We start from the raw sequence: 25,233 nt of genomic DNA, 5'->3' as shown, positions 1-25,233 counted from the left end.
CATGGTGTCTGACTCAGTACATTCTGTACCAAAAAGCACTTAGAAATTCACAGCAAGCCTGTCATGTTGTCTTAAAACTACATGTGAGGACTTACTTGGCCCAGTTTTAAGGTTAAATGTTCTAGAAGCACCATTCACTAATGCTGGAGCTGGTTCCAATGCCAATATCTAACAGAGCACCCGAGAATGAAATATACAGCGACTCATTCAGCATTCCCTCCATGTCTTGGTCGGATGAGGCAGGGAAGTCTTGGTTAAGTCAGCACATTTCCCTTCAAACTAAAACCCTACTGTGTAAATAATTAAACCGTCCCAAGGGGCTGTGTAGGGGTGTGGTGAGACTTCAGAGCGCATTCTGATAGGCTTGTTGTCTGTGATCTTTGATACGGATATCAAAGCGTCGCCTCATTGTATAAATAGATAAAAAGCTGATCTAAGATCAGAGGCTGCACTTGTTGTTTAATCAGTGGCGATGGGATTTGTCGTAGTGACTCTGTAGCAAAGTCATAACAACTTTAATTGTCTTACATTCTCCGTCTTATTAAGTTTCGTCTATGACACTAAATTGACTTTTCTTGTTTTGTTTGTACCCCACTTTCTTCATTACAAGAGACAGTTAGTATCACATTGTGTGCATCTGTATGAAACACCACCTGCAGCACGTCTCACAGATGTCTGCTGTGTGTGTGTGTGTGTGTGTGTGTGTGTGTGTGTGTGTGTGTGTGGAGAAGAGAGAGGGCCAACAGGTGAAGATGGTAATCCTGTCCCTACTCTGGAGATGAGACCTTAGAACTCATAAAAGCTGCTCATCTTTCTTTGTAGTTTAAATGGGTATTTGGGGAGCAGTTTCTCTTCTGCCATCTTTTTTTCTTCCTTTTTGTCTGTGTCCTCTTATATGTCACAGTTATTCTGTCCTCTGTGTCTCTCACCTTAATTCTCTCTTTTTTTGGTCACTTTCATCATGCCTTGACTGCCCTCACGTCCTCTCTCGCTGTAATTGAGATCCCTTTTTTCTTTTGTCTTATTACCTCCTGCCCTTCTCTTCTCCCTCCTCATCTTGAGTTATTTGCCTAAGCTGAAATCAAATAAAGGACAGAGGAATAATGGAAAATAATGTGCAGGAAGACCAAAAAAATGCCCAAGAAAGCCTTCTTCAGTACCTTAAGAGCCCTGACACACCAAGCCAATGGTCGGCCATTGATCAAAGTCAGGCTGTCCGTGAGTTTTTGTGGTGTGTCCTGCACCATTGGCGCTAGTCAACCCTTGACAGCCTTTGTCGGCCCTTTTTTGGTGGATTCAGCACAAATTGGTGTCAGAAACGAGACGAGCAGACAGGCGGAAGTTAGGAAAGCAAACAAAAAACTAAAGTCAAGGGGGCGTGAGACTGAAACAAACTTCTTATAAAAGTTAAGTTTTTTTTTTTTTTTTTAGCCATTCAGAAACAGTTTGTAACTGTTTGTGTTAATGTCTGCTAGCGCACAGTAAATATTCTTTGTTCTGTCAACAGCGGGTTGTGTTGTTAATGTGCTAACTGGCTAACTAGCTTCTTGAAGCTGTCCTGTCAGTCTTCTGGGTTACCTTTTTTGAATAACGAATACAGGCTACCTCCGTCTGCTGGAATGGAGAGTTATTTCCTCTCACACAGGTGCAGAACATGCCAGCTAGTTGGCTGTTGGCTGTAGTCTTTGCCATGTGTTCAAGTGCAACTTTTTCTCCAAGACACAGGTGATGTGAGGTGATGTAACAGTCGGCCTTCATCGCCATCTATTCTTTAATGTTTGTTTGATTTTTCTGGGCCCTAAAATGTCATCCAGATTTATGGACCCCTATATCTTGTGAAAATTAACTAGTGAAGAATTAGGGAAAATGGAAAAGAATCTGACATGGAATTGTCTAGAAAATCTTTCTATCTCTTCTTCCAATTATAACCTGTGTGTAAAAGTGCATAAATAAAAAAACAGTAATATCAGAATATTAATGAAGTTCAGTTTTCTGAAATATAAAGAGACAGTTGGAGGCAAGGATTTAAATAAGTTGCATTTTTGGCAAAGGATAATTTTATTAAGAGTTCCTAACTAATGGGAAACTGGAAACTAAGTATATATTGTAATAACATGCATGGAAACTGTATATGTCAACAAAATAACTTTCTTCTCTCTATTCTCTCTCTTCCCCCAGACCTCACCCCGGAGGAAAAGGCTCGAGGGTTGGCCCGAGCCATCCGCAAGCAGACGGGCGAGGTGAGGGAGCGATGGGAGCGTCTGAAAGGACACATGGGTGGCTGGCAGAGTCAGGTGGAGCGAGCCTTGGAGCGACTCCAGGAGCTGCAGAGTTCCATGGACCAGCTGGACCTCCGGCTGACTCGGGCGGAGGAGGCGAAAGCTACCTGGCAGCCTGTGGGGGATCTGCTGATCGACTCTCTGCAGGACCACATCGACAAGACCGTGGTGAGTGAGAGAGACAGCACTGCTGTGGTGTGCACTATTGCCAGAGCACCATACTCATCAAGACATCAAGTCAGGAGTTAGACACCACACCCCTCTGTACATCATTACAGCATACAGCACCGAATCAACCTGAATAAAATACATCTTCTCTTTAACTTGGACGATCTTTCATGAGACCAACTGATTTAACAGTTAAGATGGTGCTGCCAATTGTGATTTGACTCGGTAGAAGTATTAGCCGAAACTGCACATCCATGAAATAAGTGTGTCAATAGTGTGAGTCAGACTTAGCTGCGAATTCTCGCACAGTTTCCGCCTCTCTTCTGTTCTTCCTGGAACAAAGCCACTTGATTTAATGATGTACTCGGTTTGATGATTCTGTCTTGTTTCTTTGCAAATGCCACTCATCAAATTTGAGGATGTCGTTCCCCAAGGAGACCTGGCCAAGAAACAAGCAACACATTTAGTTTACAGGCAGAAAAATGACAGCACTTCCTAATGAGCAGTAAACAATAAATGGATGTTGTGATGAAGGAGAAGTAGAGGACAGAGGAGCAACAGTTGCATCAAAATTCGTCAAATTTGAAATAATAGTTAACAGGTTGCGTGAGCGAAGGCAACTCCTCCAGTGTTGCATTAATTTGGCTGTCTGTTACACCAGCTCACAACTTAATGATTGCCTCCCAGTGGCATGGACAGTCTGGCCAGTTATATCTCTTAATATCCATGTCATGTAGGCGCTCTGAATACAACTGTTAAAGAGAGGATTGTCTACTTTTTTGCTTTAGATATGACTAAATAAACTTATCATAATATAAGTACTCTGCAGCTATTGGCACTATGAAGTAAAAGTTTTAGTGCCCAAGACATACCAAAGGGAAATCCAAAATCTCAAGGCACATTTGCTCCATACAATAAGTGATCTATCGTCCCACTCACAGCTTTCTCCTTTTAATTGTTATTATCCCTCACACTGGCTGCCAATCAGGGCTTTTACAATGATAAAATTGCTTTTTATTTAAGTGGAATCTAGTGGGTTTAGCAATTTTACTCTTAAACAAAAACATTTATCTCCATAGGCATCCTTTCCATAATACTGTCAGACACTTACAATAACAGTCTGAGCATGTCAGTGCAAACATGCCTGAGTGTTTACACTGCAGCCTGGCCACTGCTCCTGCTCAATACTGGACCAGTTTAAAAGAATATTGTTCCCATTAATCACATAAGACACAAAAACATTGGAAAATAGGGTCCAGGTTGAAAAATACCCTTAAAGCATAGATTTTTAAGCTTATTTGACATGCAGAGCGCCACACAGCAACTCCTCAGCACTCTCACGAATGCCTTATTTTTCCTTTCTCTCGCATTCCCATAAATACTGACTGTATCTATTGCAAACTAGCTACATTTCCAACAGCAAAAATGGCATCCCAAAATACAAGTGCAGAGGATGATATGGACGAGAATATACTGTCAGTTTTCTGATTGGAGCGTAAAATATTTAAGACGCCTTTCTTACATCTTTTTTTCACAGAGCTGTGTTTAAAACACCTGCCTCTGTGAGCTACCTGGTTTTGGAAGGGTTTTGGGGTTGGGTGTCAAAAGCTCTCATGCAATCTTCCTGGTACATGTGGCCACTGCCGACATGACTTAGCGAGCAGGAGGACTCGCTTCATTCAATTCAATTTATTGCTTCAGTTGACTACATTCACATAAAATGTGGTGAATTTTCCAGGTAATTCTCTAGTGATAAATTGTGATACAACAGTTAAAACCAATATATTTCCAGTATGTGACACAAGTATGTAGGCATTAAGTGTATATAGACAGTCACAGTGGAAGCTTCAAATAGATATTATATGAGAAGGAAACTCAATTAAAAACTTGATTTATCTCCTATTACATCATAAGGTCAACATGATAAACAAGAAAAAGTTAAACAGCAATTAAGATGAAAGAGAAGATAACCGGTACTCTTTAGAAACTCAGTTATTGTTTGTGAAAGCACAAACTTCATGATGAAGTAATTAGTTAGCCTACGTTTTTAATTATAGCACAGTTACAGTATCAATCTTTCACCCTCAAATACAAAACTTTCTGTTCAGACCTTCAGAGAAGAAATCGCCCCATTACGTCAGGATGTAAGAATCGTCAATGAGCTTTCTGCAGAGCTGACACCGTTGGACATCCAGCTGTCCTCTACTGCCTCCAGACAACTGGACCAGCTCAACATGAGATGGAAACTACTACAGGTAGTTTAAATCCTCCCGAATCATCTGCAAGATGTTAGAGCAGACACGTTTTCTTTCCTCCACACATATACCCCTTTTCTTGCTTTGTCTCGGGTTCTCTGCCACTTTTCTTCCTGTAGCGTTTTGTCCATGCTTACCTGAATGAATGCTGGCTTCAATATATATCTTGATCATCTTTCTTCCTGCTCCTTCATTCTCCTTCTGCCTGCCTGTGTGTTTTTATCTCTTAAGTCTGTCTTTGTCTCCCTCTCCCCCAGTTTCTCTCGCCGTGTGCATGCTGATTTCACTTTTTGTCAGCCAAAACACACAGGGGACTGAGAGTTGTCCCTCTACCTGTGTACCTGTTTTATTTGAACGCAGCTCTTTGCTCACTGCAACACTTTGTCATCGCACATCAATGGACACTATTCTCATAAAACACCAGTCACATCCTTGGCTCCCTATGCATCTGAATGTCTTGGTGTGATCCGCTGGGGGACTCGCTGAGTGTTTCTCAGAGTGGAGCATGTCTTAGCCCCAGAGGGAAAGTCGTGGAGTAGTCTCTTTAGAAGTCATGAGAAAGAAAAGAGAGGAGAAGTGATGTTGGTTGTGAATTAGGGAGTGAAATCCTCCATGTTAAGTCTGTAGGAGTGTACACTTTAAATGAGCGAGTGTGTGAGTTGTACCTGTATTTTCAGACATGTTCTCCTTATTAAGCAAGGTCAGTTGTCACTTGTCTCCCATTTGTTTACACTGTATCCTCACCAGGCCTAATTCAAGCACTAGCTTTTATTTTCTTGGGGCCTTTTCCACGAGTCAGAGTAGAATGGAGCATGACATAGATTGGTGGTGCGGCTTCTGCTGCGCCGGACCATCATGGTGAAGAGGGAGCTGAGCCAGAAGGCGAAGCTTTCGATTAACTGGTCCATTTATGTCCCAACGCTCACCTATGGTCATAAGCTCTGGGTAGTGACTGAAATAATGAGGTCAAAGATACAAGTGGCTGAAATGAGTTTCCTCCGTGGGGTGGCTGGGCTCAGCCTTAGAGATAGGGTAAGGCGCTCGGACATCCAGAGGGAGCACGAAGTAGAGCCGCTGCTCCTTCGCATTGAAAGGGGTCAGTGGAGGTGGTTCCGGCATCTGATCAGGATGCCTCCTGGGGGCCTCCCGTTGGAGGCGTCCCACTGGTAGGAGGCCCCGGGGCAGACCCAGAACACGCTGGAGGGATTACGTATCTCATCTGGCCTGGAAACACCTCGGGTTCAGAAGGACCTGGAAAGCATTGCTGGCGAAAAGGATGTCTGGGGTGCTTTTCTTGGCCTGCTGCCCCCACGACGTGGCCCTGGATAAGTAGACAAAGATGGATGGATGGATTCACAAGTTATCTCATCTTTTCTTTTTCTACTATAGGTGTGGACGATTTATCAACTATACTCAATGTTTCACAGCTTATTCCAAAAGGGATGTAGAAAATGACTATATTGCAAACACTGAGTATGAATTTTTTTTTCAAGCCACCGAAGCAAACATGATATGTCTCACAGCTCCCCCGCCCATCCAGACCACTTGCTCCTGGGCGCTAGTGTGTGAACAGGGGAGGCGTGTGATTTTGTATCTGCAGGGCTCCAGACAGCAACCTCTTGTTTATCGGCGCCTCAGTAAAGGTTTAACTTTCTAACTTCTAACAGCCAACTGTTGACCTGGCACTTTAAGTTCACAGCAAAGGCATCAACACTTCTGGCCAAAGACGAGCTGGATGCTTCAAAATAAAAGCACCAGTAATTAATTATAAAAGTACTTCTTTGACTTTACTATGACAGTACTTTAACTTAGTACTATCAATATTTTTTTAACTTTATTACACTAGTGTATTTCATAGTTTTGTATTTTAGTATTCTACAGTAGATTAGAGATTTCAAAATATCAAGATATATATTGTGTACTGCGATATAGCCTGAAAATATTGCAGTATTTGTTAAAGGTCATATCACCCAGCCCTGTCTCAGTACATGTTTGGTTCATGACAGAGATTGGTGCATAGAAAGGTGATGTCAAGGTATTTTTATCCTTAATGACTGACTCTTGGAGCTTTTGAGATCCTTGACCGAGCTGGCTGGTGATGCCTGTGGTGCCCAGTGGTTGGAGGACTGAATGCAGGTCACACTGTCCAGCTGTGATGGCACCAATTTGAAGGACACCAAGCAGCCACAGATAGCCTTGCAATTTCAAAGACACTGTCATGGAAAGTTTTTATTTTTGTCGACATCATTTGAAGTTTTTCTTGTGTACAACCAAGCGTCGTCATCACTGCAGATAAATGAGTTTGGGGCAGAAATAAGCAGGAAAGGGAGTTATATGTTGAGAAAAAATGAAATTTTCGAAGGAAACCTAAAGTCATCTCTTTTTAAGTGTGACAGTTCAGCAGAAAGAAACTGGGAAGCTGGACTTAATTTGTAGCCTTGTGATATTTCCCGTGTACTGTACAGACACCCACTAATAGTCTTTCTGCCTGGAGAATGACCATAACTCAGAAACTGAGTCAGACGATGGCAGAGTTTCAGTGGACTGCACACCTCCCTCTGTTGTTTGCTGTTAATTTTTTTTCCAGTCAGCAGGAAGGTGACAGCTTCACTAATAAGCCAGATCTGACTGTGCAGTTTGATGATTTGGTTTTCATATGCAGACGGCTCCCATCTTCCTCTCAGTGGGACTGTGGCCATTATAGCCATTAGTGGCCAGAGAGAAACTGAGCTATTGGCCTTTCTGTGCCTGTTTCCAGGATCCCTGTGTGGACAGCTGTGATCTGGCTACCATAACGCCTGAGGTGTGTGTGTGCGTGTGCGAGTCTCAATATTACAGGCTGCCAATACTGTCCTGCTAGCCAGCCTGATGGAGTAAAGCAACCCCACAGCCGTGCAGGGCACAGGTGCACTGCCTGAGAGGTCAATACACAGCTTTCACGGGGGTACAGCAGTGAATGTGTGTGTGAATGATAACTCAAAGCTGTATGAAGCCTCACCGTTTATTGAGTTCACTCCATGTAAAATTGCTACTAGCATTATTTATGAGCAGGATATCTGTTTCTGAAATACTGTTTTATAATAATAAAGGTTATATAGAGTATATAAGGAAAAGAAATCGGCGGTGTCTTTGCACAGGTTGCTGTGGAGTCTTGTCCTGGTTTTCATCATTTCCAGGATATTACATACACCACGAGACATCTGATATTATTAAGGTTTCTGATCCGTGTGTCATACCAACATGTTTTGTACCACTGTATATCTCAATATGTATGTATGAGGACAAAATCTATATCACCCACTCCTAACTTGGGTACATAGCCATTATTTACCCATGGGGACTTATCATGCTGAAAACAGGATATTATGTTCAAACACATAACTTGATCAATACAGGGTATCTACACCAGACTGATCTGCACCGTCTCACACACAATACTGACAGAAAATATTGGTCTTAGTTTTCATCAATACAGCTGTCTACACCAGCAACTTAATGGCTCCTAACTGTGACCCAGAGCATATTCATATTTATTTTTTTGTGTGTTATAGGAATACTTCATCCACAAAATGATTATTTCTATGTTACTCATCCCATGTTATCTTGAATTCATGAGAAAACAGGTGCGTTACTTGTCCAGGTGTGAGACATTTTATGTGAAAGTGTTTTAAATTGTAAGGTTTACATGTGTTTAGGGAGTACTGCACATACAACTGGATAAGTATTAGCATTATATCTGAAAAGTCAATAAATAGTGTTAAATTGGAATTAGTGGAGTCTTAATTGCCACAAACCTTTTATCTAATTTTTATTTATCCATCTTTTGATATCTTTTTGTTGCCAAGATGAGTCAAGTTTCTCTGCGTAAAAGTATTCATTTCTGAAATTACAAATCTTAAAGGCTGTGTGTCGAAGCACATAGAGAGACAGGACAGGGCCACTGGTCTATGTGGGTTTATGAAAGGAAACATATATTAGTATATTTACAGTATATGAACATATTCCTCTTCATTGTTGTTGCTCAGCACTTGTACATGTAATTGTGACAGCAGGTCTTCATAGTATTAGCCCCTCCTCCACTCCTTTGTACAGCTAGGTAAAAGTGACGCTGAAGAGCGAAGTGTTTTACTCACAGTTGAGCATTTTCGTTTTTTATTTAAGATTTTCCGGGGCTATTTTTTTGCCTTTATTTGATAGGACAGTTATTGCATGATAGGGGTAGGGAGAGTGGGCATGACATGCAGCAAAGGTGAGCTAATGGTCATCCCAAAATTTGATTTTCAACTCTCGCCGCACAGAAAGTAAAATGTGCAGCTGTCAGGGCAGAGTAGATGCTCAGCACCTCATCACGCTGCTGCTACCTGTATTGTAGTGTAAATACACGGCACTCTCATTGCAAAGAATATAAAAAATACGCTAGCCTCAGGAAAAACTGCTTCTGTGAATAAGGGGTCTAATATTCTCTCTTTACTTTTAGTTACATTTACCTGTTGGCAAAATGTAGATTAACTCACTTGAATAATCATATTCTTAAGGAAAACCTACCTCTGCACAGGACTATACAGTATATGCTACTAACCTCTGTATTTATCTGCTTTACTTAAGAAAAAAGTGACTTGTCCAAACATTAGTCCTAATCTGGTTAAAAAATGATCTATATCTTGATATCTATATATATTCAGTATTTGATGCAGTATATATTTATACCTATAAGAGAAAAAAGTTTCTTGAGTTTGGGGTTTTAACTCCACTTCCAACTTAATTGCACTGGAATTGAATTCACTCCAACCATGACGCCAACTCCAGCCACTGTAAAAAGCTCTGTTTCTCTGAGTACAACTGTCAGGCCCACAGCTAACAGTCTTATTTCCTGTCTGTTTGTCTGTCTGTCTGTCTGTGTGGTCATCGTGCAGGTGGCAGTGGAGGACAGACTGAAGCTGCTTCAGGAAGCCCACCGAGACTTCGGCCCCTCCTCCCAACATTTCCTCTCCAGTAAGTACGGCGCCAATTACCTCTCCAGGGGAATTAGAAACATTTGGGGGGGCTTGGGTTGTTTCCACTCAGTTACACTGTTTCACATCCCCCCTAATTTTTTCATGTCCCATCTTCTAATCTTCAGCCATACGCTTCACAGTCACGCATCCTCACTGGATATGTGGGTGCTCACACACACACAAGCGCAGTTTGCAGACGAGGCACTTCACTCTTGAATAATGCAAGGCTTAATTACAGCTCTCCACTGGCTCCCTTCCTCTTTCTCCCTCTTTTGAGTGGTCATTAGCAGAGAGAGAGGAACAGAGAGAGTTAGAGACAAAGCAAAAGAGAGAAAAGATAAATGCACGAGTGCGAACATTAAACAAAGCAGCCAGTCTCTCTCTCCCTGTGTCTCTCTCTAATGTCATTTTCTATAATCATACGGCCATTAGTGTTCTTTCTGCTCCACCTGATTTGCTTTGCCGGCTGTCAGATACAGAGACAAAATGGACGGTGTGTGATTCAGAGCAGGTGGTAAGCTCGGCCTGCCGTGCTGTGTCACCAACAGACATGAATTTGCCAAGTAAGCCCTGCTGAGAGCTCAGCAACTGCACCAGACAAAACAGCACTCCGTCTCTTCTTTCATCTTCCTGGCACTATGACACTATCTACTCCATCACACATTCACTCTCATTACACTAGTAGCTTAATATTCCCTCAGGGATCAATAAAGTACCGCGTCCTTATCTTGCCCTATCCATCTCGTATATCTCCCAATCTCGCTTAATCTCTTTCTCTTACTGTCTTTTCATCTCTCTATCTGAGCGTAGAGCTGTGTCAAGGAGGAGGGAAAGTGGGAGGGCGATAAATCACGCAACATTTCTGCTCCGTATTGCTCTTGAGAGCTTCTCAAGTCTTATATCTGGCTGGTTTTAACAATGAATCAGAGTGTCATTTTAAAGATGTCCTTGCTCTGTCAGTATTTATCGTTGCCTTTGTATCCACAAAGTTTAACGTAAACCTGGACACGTGGCACCTTTTTCTCAACAGTTTTTTTAAATGTATTTTTCCTTTCATGCCTTATTGTCTCCCTCTTCCCTCTCCGTCTGCCAAGAAAGCAATATCCATTTACATTTTTTTTCCTCTCTCAATTTCATGCATAGATAGACTATGTTATCATGGAAGTGTAAGATGTGAGAATTATTTCAAGTCAAGCCCCAAACACTAAATGAATTACTGTAATGCACGGTACAATTGTGCAATGTTTATTAGGATGGTGTTTCGATTTTTATTGCTTGACTTTTTGTCTTTCTCCGCATCTCTCATTTTTCTTTATCTTTGTCTTTGTCTCTCTCTCTACAGCATCTGTACAGCTCCCCTGGCAACGTGCAGTCTCTCAGAATAAGGTTCCATATTACATCAAGTAAGTGGCGAGAAAGGGCTTCGATAGCCATCCTTGTGTCTGTATAAATTGTATTTGTGTGTGTTAGCGTCTGTCAATCGTTATTTTACAATGGTTGGCTTTGAAGGCAGTCATTCAGTTAGTAAACATGTTCTTACTTTTTTTTATGTATTCTTTTTCATCTCCCTTATTAGAAGTTTCCAATTTATTTTGTGTGTGTGCCCCTTAACACAGTGCATTGTCTGTCTGTCATCACAGGGTGCACGTCTGTGAGTTGTGAGCACTTGAATTGAAAAGTGATTTTCTTGTCTCAGACAATTTTATTTGGTAATTTTTAGAGGTCAAACTGCAAAGCATTTTTCAATAAAGTAAAGGTTGGAGAAAAGTCTGAAAAATGAAAAAGTATAAACAGACTTTTGTGTAGCAGAGTTTAATCTGTTTTGTATTCCTTACCCCAGCGATCATCTTCCAACCCCTTACGTGAGCCCTACACCATAATGACTTTTCAAGTGATATCACTGTCGCAGACTCATTTCCAGTGTCGACATGAAATCGTGTTTTGTCAGTGTTGTGGCGTGCTCCCATGATCCTGATCGTTTGGTGTAGGGTGCTCATAAAACTCAGTCCAAGCTGTATTAAGTCAGTCTTTTTCTCGTCTCAACGTTTCGACAAAATCAAACATGTTTACTATTATCATAAGTTTTTAGCCTTGTCTCATGCGAATAGTGAAGTTTAATGACCCGAACATTGTCAAAAACCAATAACTGCGCTCTGTCCAGCAGCAACCTGGGTAGACAGTAAACATTAGGGGACTCCGGGGAGGCGGAGAACGTGAACAAGTGTCGTTTCTCTTGGACTGTGGAAAAGGAGGAGAAACTGGTGGAGTTGTGGAGTGAACAAGAGCTAGTTTTTAATTTGCAGTGTATCTTATCCACCAACCTGCACTTATTTTAGTGAGAAATCCTAATTTTGGAAATGGTTCACTTCTAATTCCCATGGCCTCCTCCCACTAAAACAACACAGCTAACCAACGGAGGCTGGTGGCAAGTTGAGGCGACAAAATCCAAAATGTAAAGTTTATACACAAATCTTCATAGATTATATTGTTGCCAAATTTACAACAATACTGTAGACACGATCCCTTTCATCTTCTATTTCTATAGTTATGTGTGTTCGCCAAATAAAGAATTGATAATATGTCTTATCTCTTAAAGAGAGTAAGGCACAATTTTCCCAACAGGAGCAGGATGGGAAATAATCTCAAAAGGAATGTAGTTGTTTTCTTGCACAAAGTGACCTTGAAACATCCCCAGTCTTTGCAAAATCTTATAGTGTGTGATTTAAAACTCATATTGTCAGTGAAAGAATGTATTTTCAAGGTGTTTTCAAAGTCTTCTAGTGTGTGGTAGGCATTAGATTTCGTGGCCACTGTTGGGGTTATGAGCCCCAGGTTGGGAACTGCTGCCGTACAATTGAGATTCAAGCAACCGTAGACCTGAAGATTGTGGGAGTTTGTGCAAATATCAGCAAAAGACTTTCCTTTTTAAATAGTCTATATGGGTCATTTATGGACCATAACCTCCGCGTTAATGCATTCAAGCCAAAACATACGTAACAGTCAGACTGTTATATGATCTCTGACAACTTTAACTTCAAAGAGGAAATGGGTGCATATGTAGATTTTCAACTGCTTTTCTTGGACGATGGACACAAATGTGGGCAGAATGATGCAGATGATTTTTTTTCCATTTGACATTTCAAAAATATTCATAGTCGACTGTGAAATAGCCCATTATCTCCACCATCATTCCACAGGGGACCTAATACTTTTTAACCTTTTTACATTAAAGCTCTAACCTGTCGTGATCTCTCACATACATCGCCCACGAATGGTCAGGTAGCTATTGTTCAAGTATATTCTTCGCACGTATATAATTTATTTCACTCCCAATTAGGAGCTTCTTTCTGTCCATTTGCTCCTGTGTGCATATTAAAATTCAAGCTGTTTCACCTGCACATTTCTCATTCAGTCCAACATTAGCACCTCCTTTTGAATAGATAATACCTGTCTGAATCCCAGGGCAGCTTCCCACACTGTTTTAATAGTGATTATAACAACTCTAGCTTGACGTCTGGCTTCCCATTCTTACTGTTTTTTTTGCCAAACCAGGACCAAACAGCAGGTTTCTATTAAAACAGGCAGAGAGGAGATCTGTGTCGGTGGCAAACAAGACAGCTTCTCTACTGTTCAGGAAGTGTCAGGTCTGAAAGTTTGAAGGACCTCATTATCCAGAAATCATGTAACCGTATGTCAGTAAACTGCTGACTTATAAAACCTGAATTCACCCTTATTTCAGAAAAATCTTCGGGTAGCAGTTTCAGCTATCATTTGTCAGTCCCACTTTCTTAGTTTCTCTCCCACGTTTCTGTTAGGACACTGTCACAGGCTCACTTTTTGATTTAGGATGATAAAATGAGTGCAACTTTCAGGGCTGCCCCCTTAAATCGCCTTGTGCCCCGAGTGGAAATGTCACCCTCTCAGTTAAATTGTCAACCAGTCATTTTTTAAAAATCCCCCTTGTGCCATTGTCCGCAGAACAACCTGCAATAAAAGCTTCAGCCACAAAGATTTACAGGTCTTGTATTGTCTTGTGATCTTTTAAATGCCTCCAAAAAGTTCTGATGCAACATTTGTAGAAACTTTAAAGGAATACTTCACCCACAGAATAACCATTTGTCTATCAATTACTCGAATTGTAGTCTCGCCACCAGACAATCAGAGATCTCCGCCTTCTGATAGTCTGGGGACACTCCTTTCTAAAGTGTGTTTAACACACCGGCGAAAACGGCCGGCAACAAAGCAACGCCTCTTGCATTTTTGAAAAGGACACGCCTTCTCGGAAATGTGCGCTCCCCCTTTTTTCGTCTGCAAGGACACAAACACACAGAGAGCTTGAAAATGGATGCCGAGAGATTAAACTCCGTTCGTGTGCTCATCCGTGAAGAAAATATTTTTTCCAGCGGATGTCTTAGTTACAACATGATTGAGCTAACTGGAGTAGTTTCATGTCGTATCCGACAACGGGAGGCTTTTAACAGATGACGTCCAGATGTTAGCTTTGCTGCTAGTGTTAGCTGTCCCTGTCAACTGATGCTTTCTAGACATCGTGATTTCCCAAAACTGAATAAATACCACACATAGCAACACAAAACTGCTTTGCTAGCTCAATCATGTTGTAACTAAGATATCCGCTGGAAAAGATATTTTTTTCACGGACCGTTTAATGAGTTATTACCTATTACAAACACCACTAACGGCTAACAGGGCTAACAGCTAACAGTTAGCCCAGCTAAACGTGCACACAGAAATAGTAATGTTTGTTCAATCATTGTGTTTATAGACTTTACAAACATCAGATTAGTCTAAACGGTGATACAGTGATGTGAAAAATGTGATACATAGGCTATATATATAGCTAAAAGCTCTGCTGGTTTTCTACCCGGACTATAGAGGGCGAGAATGTGTCGCCGCAAACGCGACAAACATCCACTAACTGTGACGGAGTTTACTGCGAGCACGGCTGAGCCATTTTGTACCGCTACACGTGTTTCTAGTCGGACTATGTTTACAAGCACAAGAGTTCAGCGAGCCACCGAAGGACCACCCTGCAGATTTACTACTGGTTCTGCAACGTAGGGAGTTTTTTTAAACTCTGAAAGTGTATCCGCCCATCTAAACACAAAATCAGGGAGAAAGTCATCAGTCTTTAGTTAAGCAAAGCGTCTAAAGACTGACTTGTGAGTCTACTCGAATTGTGTTGAATTCATAAACTCACATCCCTTTATGATAAACGAAGAATCCAAAAACAGATAAAATTCTTTGTGATGTAGTAAAAGGGTCCGCATTTAACAGCAGCAAAACTATATCAAACCACCTGTTTACTAACTCTCACAGGACTTGTGCAATATAATCCAAGTCTCATTTATCCAGTAGTATACTGAGTACTTCCCAAACACATGCATTTTTTACTGAAACCGTGCTATTCAAAACACTTCAGTAAAAACAGTCTCATGTAAGGAGAAGTTGTACACCAGGGCAAAGAGTGTACGTTTGAACTTTGCTCAATGTAATGCATGGGCAGATGAATCACACAAGTATGACCATATGTGTTACTCACATGTGAAAGTGTGTTATAGTGAAAATGCATGTGTTTGAGAAGTACTGAACATGTAGTCTCTATATACAGACTCTACATTCAGTGAATGTAGAGTCTGTAGGCAAACCCCGGAGATCTTGCCTCAGGAAGAAGAGTGGAAGAGCCCTGGTTTCCGGTTGTAGGCTGTTTGTAGTCCGTGTGATATTGACCAATCACGTTTGAGCCGGCTGCAGTTGTTGCCAGGTTAAACGGTCTGTGTGGTGAACTAGCGAGGCGGAACATAACTGGCGTCACTGCAAACTCTGAATCCGTCGCAGTGGTTCAGCATATTTACTTATATAAACGGAAGTCGGAAACGGAAATTCGCCTCCTCCACCCGAATCAAACTGAAATGCCAAAAAATCGGGGGTCTGCCCCCAGAGACTGTATCGCCGTCTGCCGGAAGTCAGACGCCGAATACAGCTGATGGGCTCCAAGAATGCTGAACATATGACTGGATAAATGAGACTTGGATTGTACTGCACAAGTCCTATGAGAGTTTGTAAACAGGCTTTGATTTAGTGTTTCTGTTGTTTATCCTGGTCCCCTTTTACTCCAATTCATTGTCAGTTCATGCACATTTGGGACTGTTTTTGAATACTCTTGCTTGGTGGTGCATTTAAGTGCTTCTGGAAAGCTAGTAAAAACATTCATCAATCATAAAACCCGCAATTTCAACCAGTTGATTCAGTTTATTGAGTCATATTGGAAAAAGCATATTGTGTTAATTTGGGAAGAGGTCAAGATAAAACGTTTTCAGACAGACAATAAAGACAGACAGAGATGGAGGAGAAAAAAAGGATGTAGACAAGGAGAGGGGGGGGGGTACACCTGTGCTGTGTTTGGGCTTGCAGCTTGGCACTAGAGGGGGATCAGAGATGAAAGCCAGAGACAGGCAACGACTCAGAGGACAGGCTTATAACTTTAGAGTCAACAACAGCCTGTGATCACAGATGTGCCCAGCCATTGAACCAGCATCCGCCCACTCGCACAAACAAAACACATGTGCACAAGGGCATCCACACAAAACAGTAGCCACACATGCAAACTCACAAATAGAGATGCACATCCTCTCCTTGGCAGGGACACACTTAAACAGACCCAAAGATGCATATGAATTCCAACTGGAACCAAGCTCCAACTCGCTAACCAAACACACACCATTCTGAGCACACACCATATGTTCTGTTGATGCCTCCAGGTTGGTTGGACCTGGTTTTTCTTCTCAGTGGCAGTTTCCACATTAACCTTAAATTGCCTTTCAGAAACAGGAAGAAAGGAATCAATCCCCCTTCAACTTTTACCTCAGTGTGTGGCTTTTCTTTCATATTAAAATGAAGATCATCTGCTGTGCTGTGCACTCCCCTCTCAGTTCCTCCCTCACACAGAAATATACATGCAGGCTGGTGCACGCTCATGCAAACCCACTTAATTTGCAGCTCAAAAACTGAACTCTAAATCCATCTCCAGGACTAATCACAGGTCGCTTTCAGTGCTGTGACATCCTTGGGACACCCGCGTCAGTCTCTGACACATTCATTTCCCCAAACCCCTCCTCGTCTCCTCTTCCATCTCCTCTCATACTCTACCTCTTTTCTTTGGGCTGACAAAGGCCCCCTGATTAAAACCGCGCCTTGTCCACCCCCTGTAGGGATGAGTTCAGGCGACATATTGGGGGGAAAATCAAATGGCTTCACACAAGTTCTGTGCCATCTCATGCTGGCAACTTCACATGCTGTCCCATTTCACCCGTTCTGGCACTTGTGGGGTGAGCTCATACGCCTTTTTGAGAGGAAATACAGCAAGACTGCATCTCTGCAAAGATTAGAGAAAGTGTCCTCTACATTCCGAGGCTTTTCTGGACGTGCTGTCTGTCCGTGTTTTTGTCAGGAAACATTTTGTGGGGTTGGTTGGACCGAACAGAACAGACAGCCTTTATACACTTGAGTGGACTTTATGCATCCCCTTCTGAGTGTGTCTCTGAAAGTTAATTTTAAGAAGAATCCAAAGCTGTGTGAACTCTTTTTCAAAAGCAGAATACAGATAACTTTCAGACAGACGGAAGGGGTTAATTTTTTAAGAGGGGAAAAAAAGAGACAGAGGAGGAGAGGTTAAAGGCAGAGAACGACAGAAGATGTCAGCTGGTGAATGCAGGCTCTTCTCACCTGTCACAGACACTTCGTGATACGCCTGGCAGGTCGCTGTCACTGAAATAAAAAAAGGGTTCCTGAAACCTTCCTCTTGCTTGCTCAGATATTTGGCTAATTCTGTCTCCTTGGATATTCAGATCTGCAAGTCATCATTCATCTCCATACTCATGATTATTTATGACGCTCTCTCAGTCCGTGACAGTGACAAACTCCAGACACACAGCAGAAGTGTTTGCAGCCAACGATTTGATGGGATCCGTCCACCCCTCAGCCCGTGGGGCGTTGACATTTTCTGATTTTTCACTGTCCTTTTGTTCGAAAGAAAGAAAAACCCCAGACATAGTCACTAGCTTTGGGGAAAATTGTGGTTATGGTTAATTATGGAGCAGCACATAAGAAGTGAGCAATTAGCAAAACCACTTTAACTTTCCGTTGGACTCTGTAGCAGCCCTAACGTCAAAGGAAATAGCAATTATTTTTGATAAGCCTAATTGTTATTGTGGTAATCCGTTAGTCTGAAAGACTCTGAGTGCGCGCTTGTGTTGGATGTTTTCAGCTCCCAACTTTGCTTGCTTGACAGGGAGAAATCTCATAAAAACATTTTGTAGGAGGTCATTTTTTTACCCCTCACATTACCCCAGTGGCTACATAAATTCTACCCTTCCTCCGCTTGCTGCAGTGTCCCCTTCTGTGACCTCATTCAATTTGTTGATGCTCACTCCGAGGTGTCATTTGATGATGTTTGTGAAGCCAAATGTCACATGCAGTGCACAAGACCCAGGCGGCCTCATCCTCAGAAAACATCGCTCACAGTTAACCACCTTCTGAAAATTTGGAAAACCACCATTTCTGGTTATTTTCAGTTGCTTGACTAGTTAAGTAATTGTTTGAATGCAACATATGCCCCTTGACTGAGGAGGCTTTAAAAGGTGTTCTAATGCCTAACCTTGTTGGTTCATTTCTAATTAGCTCGTTTTGGCTGTTGATAGAACTTGTGGTATCTTTGTCATTTTATTCATTTATTTAACCCTTATTTAACCAGGAAGTCCCATTGAGACTGAAAAGCCAATCAAAACACACAAAAAATGCAAACAAACACAACATATGATACAAAAGTCCACAATAAAACAACTATTCAAACATAGTGGCCTCTCAAGAAAAACAAGCACGTCTCTGTCACCACATTTATTTATGATGCCGATAAATTCATGTACAGATACACGTACAGTCGTACAGATATGCAATAATGATTCTATGTACAGTATGTTGATGTTGTCCAATGTCAAGTCTCTATTTGATCATGTGAAGAGACCATACGATGTATGATAGCTAGGTTAGGCTCAACCACCTTACGCCACTGCCACAAGTGATCTGTGCAAGTAATGTTTGTAGTAGACATGTATATTATATAAATCCATGTGGATGCAAGCGTGCAGCTCTTGGTTTGTTTGTTAATACAAACCATATTAGTGGTGTGATAGCAACCGTAGATTGAGAAGACCTCACAGTGGAGTTGCGGTTCACCGAGGATGTACTGCTGTTGTTATCTCCGAGAAGCTTTCAAATATCCGCCAGAAAATCTGTTTTTGTCCCCTGCCTTTTAATATTCTCTGATGCCGCTCCTCGCCCATGAATGTTTCCCGCTGCGTTATCTAAACTGTAGCAGCTTTGTAGTAAATGTGCCAACAGTTTGCTATTTTCTCCTCCTACATACAGGACAACAAAAAGATTGCTTAGACATTACAAAGGGAATGCATTGACGGGAAAGCGTTGAGTACAGTTGAACCTGACAACTCAGCCGTCCTCATTATGGCATTCATGAGTTGTGGATATAAGCACAAGCTTTCTAATCTTTTTGTTGATGGAAGGTGTGTATGTGTGCGTGCGTGTAAATATGATACAGATTTTTGTGTGTAGTAAGTTGATTGTGTGTCCCATCATTGCACCGGCTTTATCTCGTCTCTGATGTACCCTTCTACAATTCAGTGACAAAAATGTTTTATGGTGATAGAGACCGGCCAATTGTGGCCTGGATCATCAACATTTTCCCCCCCAGTTGTGTGTTTGTGTGCAGCAAATATCAGTGAATCCCCCGACATGGATTTATTGGAGCCCTTTGTCATTCAGGCAAGCTCCTTGAAAAGTAAAACACGAGCCTGTCTACAGCACCGCAAGGCCCCGGCATTAGCGATGTCTGTGCAGGTGTGAAAGGGGTCATCGGTCTGTACAGCCGTTGAATAGTGATGAACATCTGCGTGCGAGGAGGGCTCCTGTCGTCCACTTCACCACCTCAGTTCACTGTCAGCACTCCACTTCACTTCCTGCTGGCTGTCAGCGGAGAGCGAGCCGTCGCAGAAACCACAAGGGAGCGTCTGCATTCAAAAACAGACTTCTATTTAAAGAAAAAAAAAAGTCTTCCAGAGATCTTCTCAAACATTCCTCACAGATCTGAGTGCGGCCTCTGACAGCCAGATGCCTTGCTGAAACACACACACACACACACACACACACACACACACACACACACACAGCCACATCATGGCCACAGCACTGATTGGCAGCCGCAACTTGCGGAAAGTCAGATTCTTTGCTGTCCTGTGTGTGAAGGCAACCATGTTTGATCAGTTATAGTGCAGTCGTATTTTATTTATTTTTATAGCATCGGTTTTTTAGTAGTTTTTGGTTTGTTCATGTTGTTTTGTTTGTGTGCGTGTGTGTGTATGTGTGAGGCTTCTGTCTGAGGCAGAAATGTAAATAGGGAGTTGAGACTCGGTCCCCTCATATTTATGTCCCATGGTGTTTGAAAAGACAGATGCTCTGGTGATGAGAGAAATTCACAGTTCGTGTGTGTATGTGTGTGTGTTTTCTTGCGGTTTCATTCAGACAGATTTTTTGGTTTTGTGTGTGTGAGTCATGCTTTGTGGATTTGTGAAGGAATCTGTGACCTCTGTCCTCAAATTGCATGCGATAACAAAAGAATCGGCAATAAAGCCATCGACGGTGTTTATACACACCAAGCCACAATGATAATAAGGATGTTAGCTTGTGTTTGTTTGGCCAGGTTTTTGTGTTGTGCTATATTTGTGTATGTTTTTGTGCACCTTAGCTTTAGAAGTAGTTTTGTCTGTCATTTTCTTTTGTGATAAGCCTTGAAAGTGGTTGTGAGTATCTGTGTGTTTGTTTTGACTTTAGGGGCTCCTGTTCTGCGCTGTGTGTCAGCTTATGTGTTTTTTTGGTGTGTTTTCTCAGTCTAATGGTTCTCTCCTCTGTTGTTGTGGTTTTCAGTCATCAGACACAGACAACCTGCTGGGACCATCCAAAGATGACAGAGCTCTACCAGTCACTAGGTAAGAAGCACACACTCACACACAACAAATCACTTGGTGTCTTCAGGTCCTGAAATAATCTTGGTAGAGCAAAAACCTTGTCAAAGGGGCAGGTTATGTCATTACAGAAAACACATTTTCTCAGTTATCTCTGTTGATATGAGGCCAATCAGATGGTTTGGGTTTCATTTGGCCATTTTATAAGGTACAGAGTGGTGCAGGAATGAGTCCTAAAACCAGAAAATGAATCAGCATGTTTGCACTTCTGGTTCCCTTGTCTTAAAATGATGTCTGTGGATAACACAAGCTTCAAAGATTTTCACGTTTTGTTCTACGACATAAAATGAGGTTGCTAACAAGTTGTTAAATTGGATATTAAACGTCATCACGCTGAACAAGTTTAGTGATGGTGATGCTGAAGCCATGCAAGCGTGGTGTAGTGTGTTTATAGAGAAATGTTAGCCTTTTCACATCTGGCAATTTCATTTAGGCTTCAAAAATCATAAAAAGTTATGCTCATTTGTGAAGGTTGTCTTGTGTTCTTTTTTGTCACAGAGCTTTTTTTTTTTTTTTTTTGCAATAATCTAAAACCCAATTAACCCAACCCATTAACCTAACCCAACTTCAGATGTCCCTGCACCACTCTGTTGCACATACTGTCCCTGAGATTTCCTCCATTACCAGACATTGGATTTGATTTTCATTTTAAGTTGTGGTGCTTCAAGTATAAACATATGTCATTTAACAAAATCAGTAGCAGCCATTCTGTTCAGAAATTATGTTCCTGTCAATCTGGAAAATCCACAGAATTCACTATGAGCTGTTTTATACAAGGTTCCCCTCGATCATTGAAATCTTGGAAAAGTTATAAAATCAGAAAAACTGTTTTCATGACTTGGAAGTGGTTTTAAATTAACATAATGTTTTGGAAAAGTTTTGATTATACATTTTGGCTGTCATTTAAAAAAGTGTGATTATAAAAATCCTAAAACATGTCTAACGTTATGTTAAATATGTTCCTTGTATTAATAACTTAAAATCTAGTGCCAAGCTGTGTCTTTAAAAATGACACTTGTATCACGTGATACACATTGATGTATGCACCTAGTTGGCGGCAGGAATGTCTAACAAGTGAGTAAAGTTAGCAAGTGCCAACAGTAAACTTGTCCGAAAATGCCGAGGAAGTGCGTGTTTCATAAAATACGGCTGTAGACCTTAACCACGCTGGATGTAGGCTCTGCACCCAAACGTTTGACGATAGCAGCATGGGGGAAGTGACTCTTGTTAGGCATGCTAAAAAGAAAAAGCATCAAGACAGCCAAAAGGCCACTCAACAGACTGCCAGAGTCAGCACATATTTCAAGCCTGCCGTAGCCAGGCCAGAAACGTTAGCACTTTGTGTGTACCGTTTGTGTATACTGAGAGGCATTTCATCCCTCATTCCATGCTACATTTTTGCCACACTGCCTGTCACAGGGCACAGCACACTGGAGTTAGTGCCTCACTGTCGTGCCCTATGATTTATAAAATAGGCCTATAGAAAGTCATGGAAATGGGGTAAATGTTGTGGAAAAGGTTTGAAAATTGATTGGTAAACATTAATGGGAACCCTGTTTATGGCATCTCTTCAGTAAAAAGTTCACTGAAAAGTTTTCACGCTGTATTCTCAGTTTCCTTGTGAGGGATCGACAAAATCCTGTAGGCCCATTTCTCTCTCTCGTTAGTTTACTCTTTAACATGATGAAAACTGCACCTTGATCTTTTCGCTCTCACTCTGCTGCTCCCTGTTAATATCCATATGCATGTGTCTGTCCCAGCGGGGTGGCTAGTATGACCGTTCTTTAATGAGCAGCCGGATAAGTAATAAGCTGTGAAACTTTGGGAGCGTTTGCTGTAGGCCAGCAGCTCAACAAATAGCACCGGCCCCCACTGAGACCGAACTCACTAACCTAATTACACAGTCCACATTAGCCACCCCTCCCCTCGGTCATCTCTACAGACAATAACTAACAAAAAGGCGGCTTTTCATTGAAGACAGAGGTCCTGCTTACGTTGCCCAGTAGCCAGATTTATCTTGCACTTTGTTTTCTGATTTTCTGCCTCTATGTTCTTTTCGTCCGTCTACCTTTCATCCCTCTGTCTCTATCCCCGCCTGTAGCGGACTTAAACAATGTGAGATTCTCAGCATACCGAACAGCCATGAAGATCCGCAGACTACAGAAGGCACTGTGCTGTAAGTAAGACACACACACACACACACACACACACACACTCATACACACCTTAATACCTACCTACAGTCGTGGTCTGCTTCTTTTGAAGTCTGGGTGCAACAAGGGGATGCAGTAATGATTTGAAGCTTTGCCAGATGCTGTGCCAGAAACTGCGCAGGAGCCAAGGATATTTTGGCTTTAAAATTATACACACTGTGTCGATGTGTGTGTTTGTATGTGTGCACATGATTTCGACCATGCACAGTCACAGCTGGTGATTGTGTTAAGCCTGTTGAGCATAGCCTCATTTGCTGTGCACAGGTGGGATTTTTTTTTTTTTACGCAGCGTTTTTAAAAAATTTTGTCAACGCGAGAGCTGCTGTTTTGTCGTTTATAATGGAAGCTTTGATAAAAGGCGGCTATTAACTACAGTCTCAGGTGGCTATCAGCCCCATCTACACACACACGCTCACACACACACACTGCAGGTGCATGCAGACTCCCCCCCTTTGTGCGGTTTCAACCAGCATGGCAGCTGTGCTCACTACAGTGTAATAATGGTGACAAATGTTAACTATTATCCAGCTGTTGACATTATTATAGCAACACACACTGCGAGCCCACGCTGCTCATTTACATCCTGCTGTTTGTAGGAAGTTTTCTCTGTGTGCATGTTTGGAACAAACAGACAAAGTATATACTGTGCCTCATGTAGGTGTGTGTGTGTGTGTGTGTGTGTGTGTAGCATGGGCCTGTGGACCTGAATAATCGTGGGTATCAAAGTGTGTTATTGTGTTGGTTGGTTGTTAATGAGTTTGAATGATTCAGGCGTTTTAGTTTGCTATCTCATATTGGCTCTCTGATCGCATGCGTGTGTTTGTGATGGGAATGCATTAGCCTGAGTGATTTCGACTTGGGGCACTGCAATTCAATTTCATCCATTAGATTAGAACAGTCACTGCGCAAAACACACGCATACAAACACACACACACACACACACACACAGCGCAGAAGGATCAGTAGTTATTAGCCTGGATTCATGTGGAATCTTTGCTTGGAGACCTGTGTATGTGCCTGTATCAGTGTTTTGTAAATGTGTGGTAGTGAATGACACACACACACACACACACACACACACACACACACACACACACACAGACACACACATGACGGGGATACTATGAAACGTCTAATTGGGTTAAGTCTATGCCAGGGGGCCGGCGAAGCACAAATGAGCCAGCATGGCATCCAGCTAATGTGCCACAGCCTTTCATATCTTGTAGCTTCGTATCTGCGTGTGAAGTGAGAAAGCTAGAGAGAAGTAAAGTTTTGCCTCCTGACAGCGTGGTTGCCCTGCTGTGCCCGCTCCACGTGGATACGCCCCAGTAATTAGTGCTGTCTGGGGAAAAGGGGGCAACATAAGGCGAGGAGCCGCAGAGGTGTTGACAAGGAGCACGCATCGGGGCAAATGAGGAGACTTAAGTGAGGAGAAGAGGTGAGCGAGATGAGAGCTGCAGGAGAGGGAGTTCAAATGGTTTGTGGAGAAGGGTCAGAGGGAGAGATGAGCGGAGCAATAGAGGGTTGCCTCATGAAAACCTCTGTGCATTGTTTCACTCTATATTATATCAGTAAAAAGTCTCTGAACCTTTTAGTATCTGTTGGATGGAAGTAGAGTATGGAGATGTATATAAAGAGTAGGTCTAATTAAGTTGAGAATGGTTTGTAACATTTATTTAATTAATGCTCTATATCCATGTTAATTAGCAACCTATAGCAAACAGCACACTGTGTATTTATATCACATAGATCACAGATCACATAACAGAGATTGGGTTAACTGGTTAACCTTTTCAGTGGACCTTGAATAAAGCGCTAATTAAGAATCCCATCAGGATCTGAGCTTTCCCTTAAAGGGACAGTTCATCCCAACATCAAAAATACATATTTTCCTCTTTCTTGTCGGGCTGTTTATCAGTCTAGATTGTTTTGGTGTGAGCTGCTGAGTGTTGGAGTTATTGGCCGGAGAGTTGTCTGCCTTCTCTCCAATATAATGGAACTAGATGGCACTCAGCTTGTGGTGCTCTAAATGCCCAACACATACATTTAATAAACTCAGCAACGTCTTTTTCCAGAAATCACAACCCGATCACTCAAGATAATCCACAGACCTCGTTCAATTCTATTGGACTGGTGCGGAGTCGCAGGCTTTAAACGCTGTGGGGGTGTGAACCCTTACAGAGTTGCTGAGGTCACATGTGAGCTCTGAGAT

The 25,233-nt window shown here is 42.1% G+C and overlaps 1 protein-coding gene across 11 annotated transcripts in view; it reads left to right on the top strand.

The window, feature by feature from the left end:
• The window catches only part of utrn (utrophin), a 242,762-nt gene that overhangs the window by 159,312 nt on the left and 58,217 nt on the right, over positions 1-25,233 (top strand). For 10 of the 11 annotated variants that reach the window (XM_050059022.1, XM_050059014.1, XM_050059021.1 and 7 more), the window contains 6 exons: positions 2,179-2,447; positions 4,556-4,702; positions 9,616-9,694; positions 11,039-11,099; positions 20,710-20,771; positions 22,909-22,983. In XM_050059022.1, coding sequence (XP_049914979.1) covers positions 2,179-2,447; positions 4,556-4,702; positions 9,616-9,694; positions 11,039-11,099; positions 20,710-20,771; positions 22,909-22,983 — 693 coding nt within the window. The remainder of the gene's footprint in view (positions 1-2,178; positions 2,448-4,555; positions 4,703-9,615; positions 9,695-11,038; positions 11,100-20,709; positions 20,772-22,908; positions 22,984-25,233) is intronic. The other variant, XM_050059013.1, reaches the window with a different exon arrangement.

This window comes from Epinephelus moara, chromosome 12 (genome assembly GCF_006386435.1).
Source record: "Epinephelus moara isolate mb chromosome 12, YSFRI_EMoa_1.0, whole genome shotgun sequence".
Lineage (NCBI taxonomy): Eukaryota > Metazoa > Chordata > Actinopteri > Perciformes > Serranidae > Epinephelus > Epinephelus moara.
The sequence above is the reverse complement of the archived record's forward strand: the minus strand, read 5'-3'. Positions and strand labels throughout refer to the sequence as shown.